Raw genomic sequence first — 25,011 nt, 5'->3', positions numbered from 1 at the left:
TTCTCTTCCTCATTCAAATGACAAACAAGACATTTCTGCTACCTGCCTGTGCATTGCAGAGTGGTGCAAATCACTGAAGTGCTTTAACAAACAGCTGAATAGATTTATTATAGTATACGACAAAGGTTATTCTGCAATACGCTTTGAGGACCACAGTCTGCAAAATAAATCACACGATCCTTGTCTTGTTTATAAGGAAACAGTTACTTGTCACAAGAATATAAACGGAAAGAAGTATCACTGCTCTGTTTGCAAGATATTAAACTTTAAGTAGAATGACACTGAAAATAATTTACAGTCACAAACTGTACAACAGTTGGTTCACCAGAGGTGGAGGAGTGGGGGAAAGCAAGAACACCATATAGTGGATGCATTATGTTTATATACATTGTTGTCAAGTGTAAAAAAACATAGACCGAAAGCCAGATAGGATCTTTTTGTTTTCTCTATAGAACAGATTATTTGAAGGTTACACTTTTATCATCATCATCATCATCATCATCAGATTACAAGAAACATTCATTGGAAGTAGATGGCTAATATAAACACAGAAAAACAAAAAGCAGAGAAAAGGGTGGGAGGGGAGGAAAGAAAGACAATGAGCGAGGAGAGAAAGGGAGTCAGGAGAGAAAGTGTGAGAGAGGGCAAGATTAAGCGAGAAGGGGCAGAGAAAGTGAGAGAAGTGGAAAGTGCAAGAAAGAAAGAGAGAGGGGAAGTGAGAGAAAGATAGGAGAGAAGTAGAGAGCGAGACCGGCCCGGCATGCAGACCTGACCAGACGGTGTTTAGTTAGCTACGTCAGCTAGTTTTTACTCAGCAGGCTCTTCAGACTCCTTTCCACTGCCTCGTCCAGCTCTTCCTCCAACTCTTCCTTTTTTGACATGGCTAGTTTGGACTGGTAGTCGCGCACTATCTGGTCTATGTAAGGGGCACTTTGTGTTCCATGGAGCATGAGGGTCCACTCTTTCAGGGCCCCTTTCTGTGGCTCGTCTCCCTGGAAGCCCACCTCCAGGACCCAGGTCCCGCGGGGGTCCTCTCCCCAGGTGTGTGTGGTCATAAAGGGCCACTTGTCAAAGCCCACCTTGGCGTCGTCGTCCCGGGGCCGGCAGCTCAGCAGGATGGACTTGGTGCCCATGGGGGAGGTCATGTTGATGTTGAGGTCGCCACGGCGACTACCATTGACTGTGACCACAGCCTGAACGTGCTCCAGGTAGCGGACAAAGTTGTCCTTCCCCTGGCAAGAGTCAGTGGAGATGGTCAGGATCAGCTTGTCACCCGATTGGATCTTACTGAAGGGAGAGATGGGGGGGGATTAGGAAGGTGAAGGCAAAAGAAGAGTCAAGTGAGACAAAGGAAAAAAGGTGATAAAGGGAGGATAATGAAAAGGGACAACAGGGGGAGAGAGATGGACAGAGTGATGGAGAAGACTTGAAAGGGAGACAGAAGGTGAAAGGTGGGAAAGGAAGGGTCAGAGAATGACAGAAATACGGGGAGATGGAGAAAGGAAAACATGACAGAAAGATATAGAGAGGAAGATCGAGTTAACAAAAAAGGATACGGGAATACAAAAATGTATTAAGGAAGAAAGAGAGGCGAGAGAGGAAGAAACAGAAGGACAGAGAGAGAGAAATAATAACATAATCAGTATTCTGGTCAGCTCCTTGAGACCACAGGTGTCCCTGTATCTAATTAAATCTGAGATTCAGCCTGCGGGTGCAGACTATTTACCATAGCCCAGTCTGTCTAGACCTCCACACTCACAGCTCCTACTATTACCTGACCTACTTAACATGGACCCAGCAGACCCTGACAGAGCACTAGTGCTGCCTAAAATCCTACTCCCCCACGGAAACACAACAATGATAGAAACCACGCTTGGTTTGCCATGAAATTACTCTAGGAAACCGAAGCGTGGGCTTTTTGGTTAGGCTTAGACTAGAATATGTTACCTTCCTGCTATCCCTATCTTAGCTGGCATTCATTATTGGAGTTTGACATTCACTTGATAAATCAAAATAAAGCATTTCTTCATCATAAAATATGCAATTGAATTAACTTTTTCCTGCAAAATAAATATTTTTTTCCATTGTAAAAACCTTTTCCGACAGTGTGCCCTGATGAATATGATGATCAAGGTGTTAATTTCATGCATGCCTCTGCTTTGAAACAGTTTCTTGATGTGTGGTGGCATAATTTCCCACATTTTTATTTTATTTTCTCTGGAGTGATGAATCACGCTTTACCATCTGGCAGTCCGTTGGACAAATCTGGGTTTGGCGGATGCCAGGAGATTTCTACCTGCCCCAAAGCATAGTGCCAACTTTAAAGTTTGGTGGAGAAGGGAAATCGTAACGCTACAGCATGCAATGACATTCTAGACAATTCTGCGCTTCCAACTTTGTGGCAACAGTTTGGGGAAGGTACTTTCCCGTTTCAGTATGACAATTTCCCTGTGCACAAAGCGAGGTCCATACAAAAATGGTTTGGCGAGAACTGTGTGGAAGAACTTGCCTGGCCTGCACAGAGCCCAGACCTCAACCCCATCGAACACCTTTGGGATGAATTAGAAAGATGACTGCGAGCCAGGCCCAATTGCCCCTCATCAGTGCCCGACCTCACTAATGCTCTTGTGGCTGAATGGAAGCAAGTCCCCGCAGCAATGTTTCAACATCTAGCCGAAAGCCTTCCCAGAAGAGTGGAGGCTGTTATAGCAGCAAAGGGGGGACCAACTCCATATTAATGCCCATTTTGGAATGAGATGTTCGACAAGCAGGTGCGGTGGAGGAAGTCTTTGTGGGCTACACTCAGCCTTGTCTCACTCAGGGTAGTAAGTTGGTGGTCTGTTGATATCCCTCTAGTGGTGTGGGGGCTGTGCTTTGGCAAGCTCTCTCTCTCTCTCTGCCTGGTCCACGGGTAACGTCAAACGGGGTCACTTTGGCAAGCTCTCTCTCTCTCTCTGCTTGGTCCACGGGTAACGTCAAACGGGGTCACAGTGTCCCCCGACCCCCCCTGTCTCAGCCTCCAGTATCTATGCTGCAATAGTCTATGGCCGGGGGACTAGGGTCAGTCTGTTATGTCTGCGGCTATGGAACCCTGACCTGTTCACTGGACGTGCTACCTTGTCCCGAACCTTCTGTGTTTTCTTTCTTTTTTTTTTTCTCTCTCTCTCTCTCTCTCTCTCTCTCTCTCTCTCTCTCTCTCTCTCTCTCTCTCTCTCTCTCTCTCTCTCTCTCTCTCTCTCTCTCTCTCTCTCTCTCTCTCTCTCTCTCTCTCTCTCTCTCTCTCTCTCTCTCTCTCTCTCTCTCTCTCTCTCTCTCTCTCTCTCGTGTGGAGGGCTCTGTCCTAACTAACTTTCTTCAATTTATACATTCTGCTTCTAGAATGAACAAAGCTGTGCTTGCGTTCATGAAAAGAGCAAATTTGGTTGGTAGGCTAATTGCTAGTGGAATATTTGTAAGGGGTGTGTTGGTGCAATTTCACCTCTCTCTACCCCTTCAACAAGAATGGCAGTTGCAAATTTGCCTCCGTTTATTACGGATGATCAAATCAGGAAAGAGCTGAGTCGTTTTGGTAAGTTTGCTACTGGGTTTCGTGTACTGTCGGCAGGTTTTCAGGCAGATGCCGTTAAGCACATTGTTTCGTTCCGGAGGCAGGTGTTTATGTTTCTGAATAACAATGAGCAACAGCTAAATGTGCATTTTAAAGTGAGGCATGAGGAGGGGCTCTATGCAGGGTTTGCCAGCACAGATAGTCTATGGTGTTTTGAGTGTGGGGATTTTGGGCATAAGAGCTTTGCGTGCCCACATAAAGGCCGTAGACAAGGTGAGGGCACAAGCGCCAGTGGGGGAAATTGAGGTCAACGTGCAGGGGGTAATGAGATGCAGACAGCAGGGGCTGGGCCTAGTCATGCCAGGGATGGCGGTGTAGATGAGGCTGGTCCTAGTCATGCAAGAGATGGTGGTGTAGATGAGGCTGGGCCTAGTCAGGCTAGAGATGGTGGGGTAGCGGAGGCTGGGTCTAGTCATGCTATGGATGGTGGGGTAGCGGAGGCTGGGTCTAGTCAGGCTAGAGATGGTGGGGTAGCTGAGGCTGGGTCTAGTCATGCTATGGATGGTGGGGTAGCGGAGGCTGGCTCTAGTCATGCTATGGATGGTGGGGTAGCAGAGGCTGGGTCTAGTCAGGCTAGAGATGGTGGGGTAGCTGAGGCTGGGTCTAGTCAGGTTATGGATGGTGGTGTAGATGATGCTGGGCCTAGTCATACTATGGAGGGTGGTGTAGATGAGGCTGGGTCTAGTCAGGTTATGCTAGTGGATGAGGAGAGTATAGTGGGGAAGTGTAAGAGACTAGGGGGGAGGAGGAGGGTGTCAAGCGGAAAAGGAAAAAGGGTGTGGTCAAAGGCACCATGGAAACTTTGCCTGTTGCTGTGGGGGAGGCACTGACCAGAGAGGAAGGGCAGGTGGTCAGGATGGGAGATGGAGATGAGGAGGAAAGTGAGTCTGAGGAAGAGGATGAGGAGTTATTTTTTTCAGACTCCTCTTCAATGGGCCCAGAGCTGACAGCCAGTCAAGCAGAGGGGTCAAAGTACATGCTGAGAGAACTGACAAGGTTCCTGAATGAGACCAAGGGGAAAAAGTTAATCTTGAGGCTTTTTTTTCTGATCCGAGAAAGTTTGTAAGATCAGTAAAACATGCTATGAAAAATGAGGGGCATGGTGTCCTCTCACCCAGGAAATGGTTTAGGTTGAGGAAGTGGGTCACAACAGTGCATAAAGGTTTACCTTCAGACACTGTTTAAATTTAAATGTTCTTTCTTTCTGAAGTTGATTGGGTGCTCTGGTGGAAAGGGGCAAGTGTGTTGAGCCATGGGACAAATTTTAGTGCAGGGGTGGCAGTCCTTTTTACACCGGGTCTGTCTATAAAAATTTGCTCCTCAAAGGAGGTGTGTAGGGGTAGGCTGCTTGTTGTAAAAGCAGAAATTAACAACATGGGTTTTGTCTTTATACATGTGTATGCGCCTAATACAGGGAGAGAGAGAGGGGTTCTATTTGGGAGTCTTAGACAGGAACTCTCACAGGTAGCGCCTGAGGAGACGTTGGTGGTCGGAGGGGACTGGAAATGTACAATGGATTTTACGAAAGACAGAAATGGAGAAGAGCCTCATTCAGTGTCGGTGGGAGTTTTAAGGGACATCATTAATCAGTTCGACCTAGTGGATGTTTGGAGAACTAAACATCCCAACACAAAACAGTATACATGGGTGAAGGTTTTTGGGGCTAGGGTGAGTGCAGCCCGACTTGATCGGTTATACATGTCTAGGAATTGGAGCAATAGGCTGTTGGGCGCTACCATTCTCCCGGTGGGGTTTTCGGATCACCACATAGCCATGGCTCGGCTGTCTATTTGACCAGGGCCCCGACAGGTATCCTATTGGAAATTCAATGTAAAGCTCTTACAATATGCCACTTTTTGCTTAGGTTTCCAGACCTTTTGGGAAAGGAGGGGGCAGTGAAGAGAGGAGTATGAGTCTCTGAGTCAGTGGTGGGATGTGGGGAAAGTCCAAATTCGGCTTTCCTGTCAACAGTACACAGCTCTCTCATCCTCAGAGGCTATGAGAGTATTGGGGGAACTAGAGCGTTGTATTAGTGAGATGGAGGAAGAGATGGTGGGGCAAGGCCATGTAGGTCTTCAGGCTAATTTAGCTGAATTTCATAGGGACCTGGGTAGTTTTTTCCAGGTTAAAGCAAAGGGAGCACTTGTAAGAGGGCGGCAGCGTAGCCTAGTGGTTAGAGCATTGGACTAGTAACCGAAGGTTGCCAGGTTGAATACCCGAGCTGACAAGGTACAAATCTGTCATTCTGCCGCTGAACAAGGCATTTAACGCACTGTTCCTAGGCTGTCATTTAAAATAAGATTTTTTTCTTAACCTCTCTCGGGTATGTGGGACGAAATCGCCCCACCTAGTCAACAGCCAGTGGAATCGAGTGGCGCGATATTCAAAAACCTTAAAAATGCTATAACTTCAATTTCTCAAACATATGACTATTTTACACCATTTTAAAGACAAGACTCTCGTTACTCTAACCTCATTGTCCGATTTCAAAAAGGCGTTACAACGAAAGCAAAACATTAGATTATGTCAGGAGAGTACCCAGCCAGAAATAATCACACACCGATTTTTCAAGCTAGCATATAATGTCACAAAAACCAAAACCACAGCTAAATGCAGCACTAACCTTTGATGATCTTCATCAGATGACACTCCTAGGACATTATGTTATACAATACATGCATGTTTTGTTCAATCAACTTCATATTTATATCAAAAACCAGCTTTTTACATTAGCATGTGATGTTCAGAACTAGCAAACATACCGAAAACTTCCGGTGAATTTACTAAATTACTCACGATAAACGTTCACAAAAAACATAACAGTTATTTTAAGAATTATAGATATAGAACTCCTTTATGCAATCGCGGTGTCAGATTTTAAAATAGCTTTTCGGCAAAAGCACATTTTGCAATATTCTGAGTAGATAGCTCGCCATTACGGGCTAGCTAATTTGACACCCACCAAGTTTGGCGTTCACTAAACTCAGAATTACTATAAGAAAAATTGGATTACCTTTGCTGTTCTTCATCAGAATGCACTCCCAGGACTTCTACTTCAACCACAAATGTTGTTTTGGTTCAAAATAATCCATAGTTATGTTCAAATATCCTCTGTTTTGTCCGTGCGTTCAGGTCCCTATCCGAATGGTGACGCGCGGACGCATGTCGTGACATTTTTTTTTTAAATATTCCATTACCGTACTTCGAAGCATGTCAAACGCTGTTTAAAATCAATTTTGATGCGATTTTTCTCGTGAAATAGCGCTAATATTCCGACCTGGAGACATTGTTTTCGTTCAAAGACTGAAAGAAGAAAATGGTGTCTTCACATGCTCCCGTGTCATTGTTCTCAGATCGACCACTATCCAAAACCCCTACTGTTTTTCAGCCAGGGACAGCAGAGTCATCATTCCCCATTCTGGCGCCTTCTGAGAGCCTATGGGAGCTTTAGAAAATGTCACGTTACAGCAGAGATCCTCTGTTTTTGATAAAGAGGCTATAGAAGGCCAAGAAATGGTCAGAAAGGGCACTTCCTGAATAGAATCTTCTCAGGTTTTGGCCTGCCATATGAGTTCTGTTATACTCACAGACACCATTCAAACAGTTTTAGAAACTTTAGGGTATTTTCTATCCAAAGCCAATAATTATATGCATATTCTAGTTACTGGGCAGGAGTAGTAACCAGATTAAATCGGGTACGTTTTTTATCCGGCCGTGCAAATACTGCCCCCTAGCCCCAACAGGTTAAATCGGGTACGTTTTTTATCCGGACGTGAAAATACTGCCCCCTACCCAAGAGAGGTTAACTGACTTGCCTAGTTAAATAAAGGTTAAAAAAAGAGCTAGGTTCTCCATGCTCAAGGAGATGGATGCTCCCAGCTCCTTCTTCTTTGGTTTGGAAAGACAGAGTGGTGAAGCCAAGGGTATGCATTGTCTACGGCTGTCTGATGGGCAGGTTACCTCTTTGGTGGGGGAGTTGCGGGAGAGGACTGTGAAGTTTTATAATGAGTTCTATAGGGCAGAAGTGTGTGATCCTATGTGTGCTCAGGTCTTGTTCAAAGGACTCCCTTGTTCAAAGGACTCCCTTAGCTCTCTCTGGCACAGAGGGATGAAATGGACATTCCTCTGTTGTCCCATGAACTGGCAGAGGCCATTACCCAGATTACCCGTTTATGTCTGGGGAATAATTGGACAGGACTTCTTTTGCGTGTTGCGTGAATGCGTAGGGGTAGGAGTGTTGCCGATGAGCTGCCGTCGGGCGGCTCTGACTCTCCTGCCCAAAAAAGGGGACTTGTGTGAACTTAAGAACTGGAGGCCTGTGGCATTACTCTGTGCGGACTACAAGATTTTTGCTAAGGTCCTCTCTAACAGACTGAAGTCCCATTTGGACACTCAATCACGGACAACTTGTTCTTAATCAGGGACATATTGGACTTGTCGAGAGGCTCTAATGTGAACTTTGGACTGGTCTCTTTAGATCAAGAGAAGGCTTTTAATAGAGTGGACCATTAGTATCTGTTTAATGTGAGGTCTGTGTTTGGGTTTGGGAAGAGTATTTTGACCAGTGTGAAGCTTTTGTAAGCTGGGGCGTCAAGTATGGTCAAGGTGGGAGGGGGGCTCAGCAAAGGACCTTGTGAAGATGCTGGAGGAAACAGGTACAAAAGTATCTATATCCACAGTAAACAAATCCTATATCGACATAACCTGAAAGGCTGCTCAGCAATGAAGTAGCCACTGCTCCAAAACCACCATAAAAAAAGCCAGACTACTACAATTTGCAACTGCACATGGGGACAAAGATCATACTTTTTGGAGAAATGTCCTCTGGTCTAATGAAACAAAAATAGAACTGTTTGGCCATAATGACCATCGTTATGTTTGAAGGAAAAAGGGGGAAGCTTGCAAGCCGAAGAACACCATTCCACCCATGAAGCACGGGGGTGGCAGCATCATGTTGTGGGGGTGCTTTGCTGCAGGAGGGCCTGGTGCTCTTCACAAAATAGATGGCACCATGAGGGAGGGAAATGATGTGGATATATTGAAGCAACATCTCAAGACATCAGTCAGGAAGTTAAAGCTTGGTCGCAAATGGGTCTTCTAAATGAACAATGACCCCCAAGCATACTTCCACAGTTGTGGCAAAATGGCTTAAGGACAAGTAAGTCAAGGTATTGGAGTGGCCATCACAAAGCCCTGACCTCAATCCTATAGAAAACTTGTGGGCAAAACTGAAAAAGCGTGTGAGAGCAAGGAGGCCTACAAACCTGACTCAGTTACACCAGTTCTGTCAGGAGGAATGGGCCAAAATTCACCCAACTTATTGTGGAAAGCTTGTGGAAGGCTCCTCGAAACATTTAACCCAAGTTTAACAATTTAAAAGCAATGCCACCAAATACTAATTGAGTATATGTAAACTTTTGACCCACTGGGAATGTGGAGAAAGAAATAAAAGCTGAAATAAATCATTCTCTCTACTATTATTCTGATATTTCACATTCTTAAAATAAAGTTGTAATCCTAACTGATTTAAGACAGAAAATATTTACTAGGATTAAATGTCAGGAATTGTGAAAAACTGAGTTTAAATGTATTTGGCTAAGGTGTATTTAATCTTCTGACTTCAACTGTAGCTAAATACAAACAAACCTACATCTTAGTACTAATTATATTTTCAGCCAGGTCGGTAATGCATTGTCTGTACAGTGCCCGGTCACTTACTGGACATCCTGCAATGATCCAGCCATACAGTGAAAACGCTCGGGGACAGTCTTCCACTCCTTGGCCATCTTGACCATGCCGCCAGCGTCCAGCACACCGTAACCAAACAGGTGGTTGAACTCCAGGCCCACGCCGTTCCTCCGCCACTGGTGCACTTCGTCATGTAGCTGGTTTCTCTTGGAGGTCAGCACGGACAAGTGTTGCATGTCCCTCCACGTCAGGTTAGGACTGCCGAGGGGGTGAAGGGGTGAGGGGGAGAGACAAGACAGAGTTAGATTTTTATTTATTTAATTTAACCTTTATTTAACTAGGCAAGTCAGTTAAGAATAAATTCTTATTTACAATGATGGCCTAGCCCGGCCAAACCCTAACCCAGACGATACTGGGCCAATTGTGCGCCGTCCTATGGAACTCCCAATCACAGCCGGTTGTGATACAGCCTGGAATCGAACCAGGGTCTGTAGTAATACCACTAGGACTGAAATGCAGTGCCTTAGACCACTGCACCACTCGGGAGCGCACTCAGGGGATGTGTGTATCAGGTGTACACAGGTGACAGAACAGGCATTTAAAGGCTGAGCGCAATCAAAAACTAGATTTTTCTGTGTTTCATAAACAAATGAAGTCGGGAGTTTACATAAACTTAGGTTGGAGCCATTATAACTCATTTTTCAACCACTCCACAAATTTCTTGATAACAAACTATAGTTTTGGCTAGTCGGTTAGGTTCTGTCTCCTAGAGATGAATGAACTTTGGTGCAAAAAGTGCAAATTAATCGCAGAACAACAGCAAAGGACCATATGAAGATGCTGGAGTGAACAGGTACAAAAGTATCTATATCCACAGTAAAATGGGTTCTATATCGACATAACCTGAAAGGCCGTTCAGCAAGGAAGAAGCCACTGCTCCAAAACCGCCATAAAAAAAGCCAGACTACAGTTTGCAACTGCACATGGGGACAAAGATCATACTTTTTGGAGAAATGTCCTCTGGTTTGATAAAACAAAAATAGAACTGTTTGGCCATTATTGGAGTCAAAAGGGGGATGCTTGCAAGCTGAACCACACCATCCCAACCGTGAAGCACGAGGGTGGCAGCATCATGCTGTGGAGTGCTTTGCTGCAGGAGGGACTGGTGCACTTCACAAAATAGATGGCTTCATGAGGGAGGAAAATTATGTGGATATATTGAAGCAACATCTCAAGACATCAGTCAGGAAGTTAAAGCTTGGTCGCAAATGGGTCTTCCAAATGGACAATGACCCCAAGCATAATTCCAAAGTTGTGGCAAAATGGCTTAAGGACAAGTAAGACAAGTAATTGGAGTGGCCATCACAAAGCCCTGACCTCAATCCTATTGAACATTTGTGGGAAGAACTGAAAAAGCATGTGCGAGCAAGGAGGCCTACAAACCTGACTCAGTTACACTAGCTCTGGCAGGAGGAATGTGCCAAAATTCACCCAACTTATTGTGGGAAGCTTGTGGAAGGCTTCCATAAACGTTTGACCCAAGTTTAACAATTTAAAGGCAATGCTACCAAATACTAATTCAGTATATGTAAACTTCTGACCCACTGGGAATGTGATGAAAGAAATAAAAGCTGAAATAAATCATTCTCTCTACTATTATTCTGACATTTCACATTCTTAAAATAGAGTGGTGATCCTAACTGACTTAAGACAGGGAATCTTTACTGGGATTAAATGTCAGGAATTGTGAAAAACTGAGTTTAAATGTATTTGGCTAAGGTGTATGTAAACCTCCGACTTCAACTGTATATTACCACAGTATGAGATTGGAATACTACTGTGAAATTGTGAAAATGATGATATTGTCATTTTAGTGTAAGAGCTGTTTGAAAAGACTGCCTGAAATTTCACCATGTTTTGTGTGGGATGGAGTTTTAGCCTGCCTGGTGTCATCAGTTAGATATATAAATAAATGCTTAGCTTGATATCTAATTGTGTCGTTATCTGTGATATGATTCCTAAAAATAATAAGCCTGCTGGCTGTTGATTGCAAGAATGAATGGCGCCTAAGCCTTATGATGATAACTAGGTAGCTAGCTAATAGCTATGACTTTTGAAAGCTCGGGCTGGTAGTCAGCATGGCAACTAAATCATCATGGTCTAGTTTACAACTGTCAATGATGTATTATTGTAATGTACTATTAATCCTACATGTACACATACTGTATGCAATTATTTATCTCTCCTCTCTGACACTGGTAGACTGTCAGCCCATCGTGAGGAGGACTACACTGTAGATATGTCACCTGTGCACCAGGCATTCAATATTTTTTTATTTAACAAGGCAAGTCAGTTAAGAACAAATTCTTATTTACAATGACAGCCTAGGAACAATGGATTAACTGCCTTGTTCAGGGGCAGAATGACAGATTTTTACCTTATCAGCTCAGGGATTCGATCTAGCAATCTTTCAGTTACTGTCCCAACACTCTAACCACTAGGCTACCTGCCGCCCCAATAAAAGCTGTCCCTACGCTGCCAAGGACAGACAGGGCTGGAGAGACTGGACAACATGCTGCTGAGGCTGCAGACGGGCTGAGGGACAATCACACCCTCACAGCCTAGATAGAAAGATAGAAAGGAGAATATGACGTGGTTTTTTTATGTTGCACTATAATGCAAGGGAAAGCAGTTATGCATCATAGGGAACCGAAATTGTTTTAGGTTATGGTTATGGTTATGGCACTAGTAAAGGGAATCCTAGTCTTCACCCAGTAGCTCAGATTGTCACTGGTCATTTCACCTTCCATGCACACTTTTAATTTGTTCCCATTCTGACTCTTCATATATTAGGCTATAGGCCTAGTGGAAGGTATAAGACTATATGCCTTGTGTATTAGGCTATAGGACTAGTACGTACAGAAGCAATTGAAGCTGTAAAAGTTAATTATTGTTATTATATACCTTATTCTTATCATATTTTGTGATTCCAAAGTTTGATGTAACTTGCACATTGTTTTCAGGTTTGAGTAACAAGATGTATTACCCTCAATACAATTATTTTAATATAGTTCTTGATTTATTAATATTTTATTATTTGCGTATGTTTTTCCTCATAATATTTAATACTAAATGGCATTTGTAATATGTTTTGGTGCAGATATGTGTTTAATAATCAAACAAGATAAGAAAGTGTTGGTAAAACTTTACAACAAGATTCCATTTGTAAATGGTTTATAAACCCTTATTTGTAATTACGTTATTGATGGTTAGACCTGAAAGATAGCAGCTTTAACAATATCATAATCTGTGCTTTGGTGTCGTACAATTTCTGGGCTCTTCCCACAAGAACACTTTGGCCGTGAGATATTTGGTCACTGCTCATTTGGCAATCTACTCAAACAGAGAAATAGATCTGCCTTCGTACATGTATCTAGCATCTCTCATGTAGAGTTTTGCACAAATGCTTCCAACTTAAAGTCCATGGCTTTTTTTTATATTAGCCTGTATGTTTATGCAACTTTCAAAATTACTTAACCAATCTTATAACCCCTTTAGGTGGATGTCAGTGACAGAAACTCTACCACAAAAGTGTATTTTGAACACTCAAATATCTGGGAAGAGCTTTAGAGTAGGCGATTAGAGCGACTATCATACACATGGGAAACAAGATCCCGGACTAGCCTCCATTTTGTTACATTCCTCAGCAAAAAAAACAAAAATTGTTGCCCAAAGAGAAGGGGGAAAAAAACAAAGAGTCATTAACAACAACCAAAACAAAAACAGGTGGGGTTCTCCCATGTCACCACGCTCCTTCACACTCTCCACTGGCTTCCAGTCGAATCTTTCATCCGCTACAAGACCATGGTGTTGGCCTACGGAGCAGCAAGAGGAACTGCCCCTCCTTACCTTCAGGCTATGCTCAAACCCTTCACCCCAACATGAGCACTCTATTCTGCCACCTAATAAAGAGATGCTCTGCTTTTTTGACACCACACCCAAGAAAGCAAATTTATCAGGCTCTAGTTTTATCTTACCTTGATTATCGCCCAGTCATATGGTCAAGTGCTGCAAAATGTACTTAGTTAAGCTCCAGCTGGGCCAGAACAGAGCGGCACATCTTGCTGACATGAATTTGTAACTGATATATGCACACACACCACACACACACACACACACACACACACTACATGTAAATGTTTTTGAATGTATGTAAATTGTAAAGTATTTTTTTGTCTGTAATGCATTTATCGTTGTGTGTCGAACCACAGTAAGACTAGCTGTTGCCATTAGCGTCGGCCAATGGGGATCCTAATAAATCAAATCACCTCTGGTCTTTTGGCCCTCCCACTCCTACGGGAGGGCAGTTTCCGCTCAGCCCAGTCCAAGCTCTTCTCTGTCCTGGTACCCCAATGGTGGAACCAGCTTCCCCTCAAGCTAGGATAGCAGAGTCCCTGCCCATCTTCCTGAAAGCACCTGAAACCCTACCTCTTCAAAGAGTATATTAAAAACCTGCTAGTCCTCTCGACCTCCCACCCCCCCCAAAAAAATAATTCATATAAAGAAATAATAACTTTACTGAACCAAAACTTGACACTCCAGGATGGGAAAATAATGAACAAGAAAGAAACATATGAAGACAGGAGGGGACCATGAAACCCTACAGTATGTTGTATTTTAAATAGTTAATCTGTTGTCAATTTCTATTCTGACTTGTAATGTTAAAAAGGGGAGAAAAAGACACCCCTGTTTATCAGAATTAGCTAGGTTATTCACTATACAAATGATATGCTACAGATTTAAGTCACTGCAATTAAAATGATTTCCTCAATGTATCCTTCTATTAAAACTCTTTAGGGATAGGGGGCAGCATTGGGAAGTTTGGATGAAAAGTGTGCCCAGCGTAAACTGCCTGTTACTCAGGCCCAGAAGCTAGAGTATGCATATAATTAGTAGATTTGGATAGAAAACACTCTAAAATAATGTCTGTGAGTATAACAGAACTCAAATGGCAGGCGAAAACCTGAGAAAAATCCAACCAGGAAGTGGGAATTCTGAGGTTTGTAGTTTTCAAGTGAATGCCTATCGAATATCCAGTGTCTTTGGGGTCAGATTGCACTTCCTAAGGCTTCCACTAGATGTCAACAGTCTTTAGAAGTTGTTTCAGGCTTCTATTGTGAAAGGGGAGCGAATAAGAGCACTCTAAGCAGATGGCCCAGGTGAAAGCCTTTAGTTTAGTCACGCGTGTGGCCGTGAGCGTGAGCTCTGTTCCCTTTCCTTTCTAATGACAACAGTATTGTCCGCTTGAAATATTATTGAATATTTATGATAAAAACACCCTAAGCATTGATTAGAAACATCATTTGACATGTTTCTACAAACTCAAATGGAACTTTTTTGACTTTTCGTTTAGACTTTGTGCCCGCGCTTTGTGCATTTGGATTACGAGACTAAACGCGCAAACAAAAAGGAGGTATTTGGACATAAAGATGAACTTTATCGAACAAAACAAACATTTATTGTCTAACATGGAGACCTGGGAGTGCCATCAGATGAAGATCATCAAAGGTAAGTGATTAATTTTAATGCTATTTCTGACTTTTGTGACACCTCTCCTTGGTTGGAAAATGGCTGTATGGTTTTTGTGGCTAACATAATCGCATGGTGTGCTTTCATGGTAAAGCCTTTTTGAAATCGGACACAGCGGCTGGATTAACAAGAAGTGTATCTTTAATCGTATGTATAACACTTGTATCATATATCAATGTTTATGATGAGTATTTCTGTAAATTGATGTGGCTCTCTGCATTTTCACCGGATGTTTGTTTGAGACAATGCATTTCTGAACATAACACGCCAATTTCAAATTAGGTTTTTGGATATAAAGATTAACTTTCTCGAACAAAACAAACATTTATTGTCTAACATGGAGTCCTGGGAGTGCCACCAGATGAAGAACATAGAAGGTTAGTGATTAATTTTAACACTATTTCTGACTTTTGTGACACCTCTCCTTCTTTGGAAAATGGCTATATGTTTTTTTGTGGCTAGGCGCTGACCTAACATAATCGCATGGTGTGCTTTCACCGTAAAGCCTTTTTGAAATCGGACACTGATTGGATTAATGAGAAGTTTAGCTTTAAAATGGTGTATAATACTTGTATGTTTGAGGAATTTTAATTATGAGATTTCTGTTGTTTGAATTTGGTGCCCTGCAATTTCACTGGCTGTAGGCCAGGTGTTCCGCTAGCAGAACCCCCTTCCCAGAAAGGTTAAATTACATTTTGTTCTATTTATTGCATGTTTGAGGTGATTACATGCTGTTAGAAATGTTTGCAACTCATTAATAAATGTACATAAGGTTTCCACTTTCTTTTAAGCTATATTTTTTGGCAGTTATAAAGGTTGATAACTCATTTGTTAATAGCTAGTGGATTGGCACTTTAAACATTTTTTCATTGGCAAGATAAGCAAACTTAGCAAGCAACAAACTTGCAACAAACACTACACTATGTCGGACCAAATTATGAAAGACAAGAATTGAATTCCGTAAAGTCAGTGTGGAAGAGGTGAAAATGTATTGTTGTGTATCAACAATGACAAGCCACCAGGGTCTGACAATCTGGATGGAAAATTACTGAGGATAATTGCAGACGATATTGCCACTCCTATTTGCCACATCTTCAATTTAAGCCTACTAGAGAGTGTGTGCCTTCAGACCTGGAGGGAAGCTAAAGTCATTCCGCTACCCAAGAATAGTAAAGCCCCCTTTACTGGCTCAAATAACCGACCAATCAGCCTGTTACCAACCCTTAGTAAATTTATGGAAAAAATTGTGTTTGACCAGATACAATGCTATTTCACAGTAAACAAATTGACAACAGAATTTCAGCATGCTCATAGGGAAGGACACTCAACAAACACAGCACTTACACAAATGACTGATGATTGGCTGAGAGAAATTGATGATAAATTATTGTGGGGGCTGTCTTGTTAGACTTCAGTGCATCTTTTGAAATTATCAATAATAGTCTGCTGCTGGAAAAAACGTATGTGTTATGGCTTTAACTTCTATTGGCTACGTGGGACGCTAGCGTGTGAAATATCTGGGCGGCAAATTCAAAAACAACAAAATGTCATAATTCAACTTTCTCAAACATACAACTATTTTACACCATTTTAAAGATAAACTTCTCGTTAATCTAACCACTTTGTGCGATTTCAAAAAGGCTTTACAACGAAAGCAAAAAAAGTATTATGTTAGGGGAGTGCATAGACAAAAATAATCACACAGCCATTTTCCAAGCAAGGACATGTGTCAATAAAACCCAAAACACAGCTAAATGAAGCACTAACCTTTGACGATCTTCATCAGATGACACTCCTAGGACATTATTTTACACAATACATGTATGTTTTGTTCGATAAAGTTCATATTTATAACCAAAAACAGCATTTTACATTGGCGCGTGATGTTCAGAAAATGTATTCACACCAAAACATCTGGTGAATGTGCACATCAATTTACAAAAATACTCATCATAAACGTTGACAAAATATATAACAATTATTTTAAGAATTATAGATAGACTACCCCTGGATGCAACTGCTGTGTCAGATTTTAAAATAGCTTTTCGGCGAAAGCACATTTTTCAATATACTGAGTACATAGCTCGCCATCAAAGCAAGCTATACAGACACCCGCCAAGTTCTGGGGTCACCAAAACTCAGAATTAGTATTAGAAATATTCTCTTACCTTTGCTGATCTTCGTCAGAATGCACTCCCAGGACTGCTACTTCCACAAGAAATGTTGTTTTTGTTCGAAATAATCCATATTTATGTACAAATACCTCCATTTTGTTCATGCGTACAGAGCACTATCCAAAGGCATAACGCGCTAGCGCGGTATCAGAGACGAAAAGTCAAAATGTTCCATTACCGTTCATAGAAGCATGTCAAACGTTGTTTAAAATCAATCTTTATCGTAAAAATGCGATAATATTCCAACCGGACAATAGCATATTCATTCAAGAAGAAAAAGAAGGAACGGCGTGCTCGCGGGATCACGCATCCTAAATCCCTTTGTCCCCAGGCAGTCCACTGATTGACTGAGCTCCTTTTCTCTGCCCGGTTACAGGAGACGGATGAAAAAACTTTCTGAAGGCTTTTGACAGCCAATGGAAGCCTTGGGAAGTGCAACGTGACCCCACAGACACTGTAGTTTCGATAGGGATTAGAAAGAAGAACTACACTTCCTGGTTGAATTTTTTTCAGGTTTTTGCCTGCCATATGAGTTATGTTATACTCACAGATACCATTCATACAGTTTTAGAAACTTCAGAGTGTTTTTTATCCAAATCTACTAATAGTATGCATATTCTAGTTTCTGGGCCAGAGTAGTAACCAGTTTAATTTGGGTACGTTTTTCATCCGGCCGTGAAAATACTGCCCCTTATACTTTAAGAAGTTAAAGCCAGAGTGTCTATGTATGCGGATGACTCAACACTATACACGACTGCTACTACAGCGACTGAAATGACTGCAACACTCAACAAAGAGCTGCAGTTAGTTTCAGAGTGGGTGGCAAGGAATAAGTTAGCCCTAAATATTTCTAAAACTAAAAGCATTGTATTTGGAACAAAACACTCACTAAACCCTAAACCTCAACTAAAACTTGTAATAAATAATGTGGAAATTGAGCAAGTTGAGATGACTAAACTGCTTGGAGTAACCCTAGATCGTAAACTGTCATGGTCAAAACTTATTGATACAGTAGTAGCTAAGATGGGGAGCTGTCTGTCTATAATAAAGCGATGCTCTGCCTTCTTAACAACACTATCAACAAGGCAGGTCCTACAGGCCTTAGTTTTGTCGCACCTTGACTACTGTTCAGTCGTGTGGTCAGGTGCCACAAAAAAAAATGACTTGGCTCAGAACAGGGCACCATGGCTGGCCTTTGGATGTACACAGAAAGACAATATTAATAATATGCATGTCAATCTCTCCTGGCTGAAAGTGGAGGAGAGATTGACTTCATCACTACTTTTATTTATGAGAGGTATTGACATGTTGAATGCACTGAGCTGTCTGTCTAAACTACTGGCACACAGCTCGGACACCCATACATACCCCACAAGACATGCCACAAGGGGTCTCTTCAAAGTCAAGAACAGACTATGGGAGGCAAACAGTACTACATAGAGCCATGACTACATGGAACTCTATTCCAGATCAAGAAACTGACACAAGCAGTAAAATTTGATTTTAAAAACAGATAAAAAAACACCTTATGGAACAGCGGGGACTGTGAAGCAACACAAACATTGGCACACACACACACACACACACACACACCACACACACACACACACACACACACACACACACACACACACACACACACACGCCCCCCCCGATACATACACATGGAGTTAGTACTGTAGATATGTGGTAATGGTGGAGTAGGGGCCTGAGGGCACACAGTGTGTTATGAAATCTGTGAATGTATTGTAAAGTTTTTAAAATTGTACAAACTGCCTTAATTTTGCTGGACCCCAGGAAGAGTAGCTGCTGCTTTGGCAGCTAATGGGGATCCATAATAAATACAAATACAAGCAGGTCATGGGTAAATCATTTGGATAAATCATTTATAGATGATTTGAGAGTTCACTCAGAGCTTAGACATACTTTAGGCAATATTGGGTAATCATCACTACGTACATGAGAGAAAGTTCAAGATAAACGTTTAGATCAATGTTCAGTCAATGAATGGTGGGTATGAAGAACAAAATATTCAATGTTGTGAGAGGATACCTCCACTGTTTCACCAACCAAAAGGTACTATGGTTACCATTTCACACCATAGCGTTCACCATACTTTGACTATCACAGAGAAGTGGTAAGTGTGTTGATATAATCTGGTATGTAAGAAATTATGATTGAATAATGTCCTGGATGTTAATTTGGCCAGGGCATCAAGGTTTCAAAGGTGGTTCAAGACACAACATGAAAACCAACCTCTTCTGTTCCTGGAACAGAGCACCCAAAAGTGAGAAAATACCTATTGTTCAACTGTGCAACTATTCAAAATAAGGTTGTATTTTTATACATAAGGTTTAATCTTTTAAGCATTTGTCAGGGCATTTATAAATGGATAATAACTGGAGGTAAATATTGGATTACTATTTGGCAAACACTGACACAGTTATTGCACTATTTTGACCAATGCGATAACCATTTATGAATGGTTTATAATGCATTTACAAAATATTAAATAATCATTAATAACTTCATTTTAACCCCTTTATAAACCCTTTACAAATGGAACTTTATTGTAAAGTGTTACCAAATTTTATTGTAATTGAACATTCTATAGAATTTGAACATACACATTTTCACAGGTGTTTTTTCTTGTCTGATTACAATTTGATTGATATGGTGCCATTGTATGTCATATCATTTGAAAGGGCTGTTCTTCAGTTTTCAAAATATGTATCATTTCATACTTGGTTTGACACCCGCATATTTTGCTCATTAATGCATGCAGAGTTCATGGTCTTTCAGCCAGTTTTGGGAAATCCTGCCAGTGAAGCAGCAATGCCAATAAATGGGATTTACAGTTACAGTTAGCTGGTGTTCTAAAACGTAGTGTTTCCATTCCCCTTTAAGTTACTTCCTGTAATTACAGGAAGCTGAAATTCAATGAAAGGCCTCCTGGGGACACTCTTTAACAATGCCCTGAGTTTTTACATTAAGTATTGACCGTTCTCGAGAGGATGGAAGACTGTTTTTTTTGTGTAACTGCAGGGACAGAATGAAGCCTGTTCCTGTTACCACAGCAAACTGAAACTCAGCACAAGGAATTATAAGGTCACGATGGGTTGTGTGGAAAGACGGTTAGCTAGCTCAATTGCAGTCATCTTTTCCCATTGACTGTGATGTATTGACAAAAGTGTCAATTGGTTGAATCAAAACTTTTAGAAAAACGTGAAAGGATTATTTCCTATGATATCATGTTGACTGGGGTGGTAGATAAAAACATATTCATTAATCTATTGACAAAATATTAATCTAATTCACCTTGACAAGCAAGCTATCAAAACCACCTATCTACAGCACAGTAGACTACATGAAAGTAGAAAATTGAGAATCCAGCAAATCATGTACTTAATCATGTATACCTCCTTGTAGATCACAAAGTAAGGGAAATTATACAAAAATCCAATAAAAGACTGAATGGATTCTGGTGCATTTAATACATTCATAAAAGTAATGAATGGAATAAAGGTCTGATCTCTTGATACACTAATGATGAAGCCTCAGATGTGTGAACATAAAGGGTCTTTGCTTTGAGACATCTGGCAGCACGTCTCTTTCTTATCTCTACTGTGGAATGACAGTTTGTTCTGTGCTGACTCACTGACTCCTGACACCACACAGTTCAAGTGTGTTTGGCCAGTAAAAAGGGTCTTTGCACTCACTAACACACACCAGCTTTTTACCTACAGCCAGAGCTACACAATAATGTGGACAGCCCTTCAAATTTGTGGATTCAGCTTTTTCCGCCACAACCATTGATGACAGGTGTATAAAATCGAGCACACAGCCATGCAATCTCCATAGACAAACATTTGGAGTAGAATGGCCCGTACTGAAGGGCTCAGTGATTTTCAATAAGGCACCGTCATATGATGCCACCTTTCCAACAAGTCAGTTCATCACATTTCTGCCCTGCTAAAGCTGCCCTGGTCAACTGTAAGTGCTGTTATTGTGGAGCAACAACGGCTGCAAAGTGGTAGGCCACACAAGCTCACAGAAAGAGACCGCCGGGTGCTGAAGCAATGTTGTGTATAAAAATTGTCTGTCCTCGTTTGCAACACACTACCGAGTTCCGAACTGCCCCTGGAAGGAACCTCTGCAAAAGAACTGTTCGTCTGGAGCTTCATGAAATGGGTTTCATGGCCGAGCTGCAGCACACAAGCCTAAGATCACCATGCGCAATGCCAAGCGTCATCTGCAGTGGTGTAAAGCTCGCCGCCATTGGACTGTGGAGCAGTGGAAACGTATTCTCTTAAGTGATGAATTATGCTTCACCATCTGGCAGTCCGACAGACGAATCTGGGTTTGGCCGATGCCAGCAGAACGCTACCTGCCCCAATGCATAGAGAAAACTAAAGTTTGCGGAAGTCCCTTTCCAGTTTCAGCATGACAATGCCCAGTGCACAAAGCAAGGTCCATACAGAAATGGTTTGTCGAGATTGGTGTGGAATAACTTGACTAGCCTGCACATAGCCCTGACCTCAACCCCATCGAACACGTTTGGGATGAATTGGAACATCGACTGGAAGCCAGGCCGAATCACCCAACATCACTGCCCGACCACACTAATGCTCTTGTGGCTGAATGGAAGCAAGTCCCTGCAGCAATGTTCCAACATCTAGTGAAATCCCTGCCAGAAGAGTGGAGGCTGTCATAGCAGCAAAAGAGGTTACCAAAATGCTTAGTTTAGCGAAATGCTTATGTTACTTGCTCCAACCGTACAGTAATAAGTTACAACAACAAAAAACATGCAAATCCCCCCAAAATTAAGAAAGGAATTAAGAAATACAGAAATATTAGAACAAGCAATGTCAGAGTCTGGAATATAATTATTATGTATATAATGGCGTGTATAGACATTATGGACAATATATGAATAGAAAAGGTGTGTTCAGAAGTAGTTATATAGGATGAGCCATGACTAGAATACAGCATATACACTGCACAAAAATGTGACTCGTTTCAGGAAACTAGGCGTATGTCACATGTCACTACTTCACAGGAGAGGCATTTGAACGTTAATGTGGCTTAATAACAAACTTGTATGCCATATGTAAGTACAAATAAATAAATAAATTATGAGCCTAGTTATTGCAGCCATGGACAAAGTCAGGAACCTTCCCGCTAGCCATGATAAGCTGAGATAATGAATGGGCTGGCCATGCCGAGAGATGAGTTTGGATTGTTCTGCCATCTTATACCTTCTGTCTATAGATAAGGTGATTAATACAATTCTGGCATTTGATTGCAAACACGTAGGGAGTCAAAAAGAGAACACAGAAGGCTGTTGTATAAAACACTTGTATCTGGATTACATCTTCAATCTAAGGGCATAAAAGAATGAGTATCTACATTCCCGCTGCATGTTGGTCCTCCCTTCAACACCACGACGAAATCCGTGACAGAATTCCCCACCCAACCAGGACCAAGCAGCGGAAGAATTCTGGCGAGGACTGGGGAAAACGACTGGTAAGGGAGCCCGAGAGGCACCCACAATAATTTTTTAGGGGGGGGCACAAGGGCTGTTTGACGGGGCAAGACTGGAGACCCAGGCCAGCGCCCCGTACCCTTTTTAGAGGTAAACAGACTGGACAGGTCCCGTGCTTTGGGGTAGGTGCTATGATAAGGCCTGGTATTTTCAGGCCAGTATGCTCAGTACCAGCACCCCGCATGTGCCAGGGGAAAGTGGGCATCGAGCCAGCAGGGGTGATGCCAACCCTGCGCTTTAGACCGCCAGTGCGCCTCTACGGTCCGGTGTAGCACAGTGCCGTCGTTGACGGCAGCCACCCTCCCTTCCCTCCCTGTAGTTAGGGGGATTTTTTCGGTTTGTTTTGGGTGTTCTGTGTTTTATTTTACATTTACATTACATTTAAGTCATTTAGCAGACGCTCTTATCCAGAGCGACTTACAAAATGGTGCATTCACCTTATGATATCCAGTGGAACAACCACTTTACAATAGTGCATCTAAATCTTTTAAGGGGGGGGGGGGGGGGGGTTAGAAGGATTACTTTATCCTATCCTAGGTATTCCTTAAAGAGGTGGGGTTTCAGGTGTCTCCGGAAGGTGGTGATTGACTCCGCTGTCCTGGCGTCGTGAGGGAGCTTGTTCCACCATTGGGGTGCCAGGGCAGCGAACAGTTTTGACTGGGCTGAGCGGGAACTGTGCTTCCTCAGAGGTAGGGGGGCCAGCAGGCCAGTGGTGGATGAACGCAGTGCCCTGGTTTGGGTGTAGGGCCTGATCAGAGCCTGAAGGTATGGAGGTGCCGTTCCCTTCACAGCTCCGTAGGCAATCACCATGGTCTTGTAGCGGATGCGAGCTTCAACTGGAAGCCAGTGGAGAGAGCGGAGGAGCTGGGTGACGTGAGAGAACTTGGGAAGGTTGAACACCAGACGGGCTGCGGCGTTCTGGATGAGTTGTAGGGGTTTAATGGCACAGGCAGGGAGCCCAGCCAACAGCGAGTTGCAGTAATCCAGACGGGAGATGACAAGTGCCTGGATTAGGACCTGCGCTGCTTCCTGTGTGAGGCAGGGTCGTACTCTGCGAATGTTGTAGAGCATGAACCTACAGGATCGGGTCACCGCCTTGATGTTAGTGGAGAACGACAGGGTGTTGTCCAGGATCACGCCAAGGTTCTTAGCACTCTGGGAGGAGGACACAAGGGAGTTGTCAACCGTGATGGCGAGATCATGGAACGGGCAGTCCTTCCCCGGGAGGAAGAGCAGCTCTGTCTTGCCGAGGTTCAGCTTGAGCTGGTGATCCGTCATCCACACTGATATGTCTGACAGACATGCAGAGATGCGATTCGCCGCCTGGTTATCAGAAGAGGGAAAGGAGAAGATTAATTGTGTGTGGATTAATTGTTTTGAAGGTGCATTCGGGGTCTGCACCTTTAGGGGGGGTAATGTCACGTCCTGACCAGCAGGTGGAGTAGGTGTATAAGTTTTGGTCAGGGCGTGGCAGAAGGAGTTGTGTTTTGTATGTTCTGTCTAGGTTGGGTTGTTCTATGTATAGTTAATTGGGGTGGACTTCCAATTGAAGGCAGGTGTGTGGTGTTGCCTTTGATTGGGAGTCCTATATTAGTTGGGTGTGTTTGTCTGTGTGTTTGTGGGGAATTGTTTGTGAGCACTGCGTTTATTGAGCCTGCTACACTGTCTAGTCGTGAGTACTGTTTATTGTTTTGTTTTTGTTCTGTGGATGCTTTACGTATTTTCATTAAAAGAATGAGTATCTACATTCCCGCTGCATGTTGGTCCTCCCTTCAACACCACGACGAAATCCGTGACAATCTAGCTACATGTCTAAACAAAATACTTCAAGTTAAAGTGTACTGTTAGCTAGCTAAAGTTAGCTGGCTCACTAGCTAACGTTACTCTATGGGTTGGGATTATGGTTCATTGTTAAACTGGCTTTCTGCATGTCTCAGATGTTTACATGACCCATCAAGTTAGCCAGGTGTGTCTGGCAGTGATTATGGACAATTATTGGTCTTCTATGTAACACCTTCTAAAATCCTGTTTTTGCTTTGTCATTATAGGGTATTGTGTGTAGATTGATGAGGTAAAAAATAAGATTTAATCAATTTTAGAATAAGGCTGTAACGTAACAAAATGTGGAAAAAGGAAAGGGGTCTGAATACTTTCCCGAATGCACTGTAGTGTGTGTTTACCAGAGACTGTAATGTGTAGAAAACATAACCTGCACCAAAGTCAGACTAGGATATAAGCCAAGGACTAGAGCAAGTGTATTTTTACCTGGAGTTTTTCCTTATTATAGGCTACTACTTTTACCACTTTTAGTCTTGAAATCTTTGGTGGTTTACTACACTACTCAATCTGATTAGCACATAGCCTCACAGGTGAATCCTTAAAGAGATGGGTGGGGTTAAGGTTTAACA

The 25,011-nt window shown here is 42.6% G+C and overlaps 1 protein-coding gene across 1 annotated transcript in view; it reads right to left on the bottom strand.

Annotated features, from left to right (window-relative positions):
- Positions 1-82: 82 nt before the first annotated feature.
- Positions 83-25,011, bottom strand: part of LOC106607177 (neuroendocrine convertase 2) — a 102,295-nt gene continuing 77,366 nt past the window's right edge. The window contains exons 11-12 of the mRNA XM_014203849.3: positions 9,326-9,553; positions 83-1,287 (exon numbers count right to left, since the gene is read on the bottom strand). Of these exons, the coding sequence (XP_014059324.1) occupies positions 801-1,287; positions 9,326-9,553 (715 nt within the window). The 3' untranslated portion in view covers positions 83-800. The remainder of the gene's footprint in view (positions 1,288-9,325; positions 9,554-25,011) is intronic.

The sequence above is a fragment of the Salmo salar genome, chromosome 01, assembly GCF_965601325.2.
Source record: "Salmo salar chromosome 01, fSalSal1, whole genome shotgun sequence".
NCBI lineage: Eukaryota > Metazoa > Chordata > Actinopteri > Salmoniformes > Salmonidae > Salmo > Salmo salar.
Note: the sequence above shows the minus strand (reverse complement) of the source record. Positions and strands in the feature narration are given on the sequence as shown.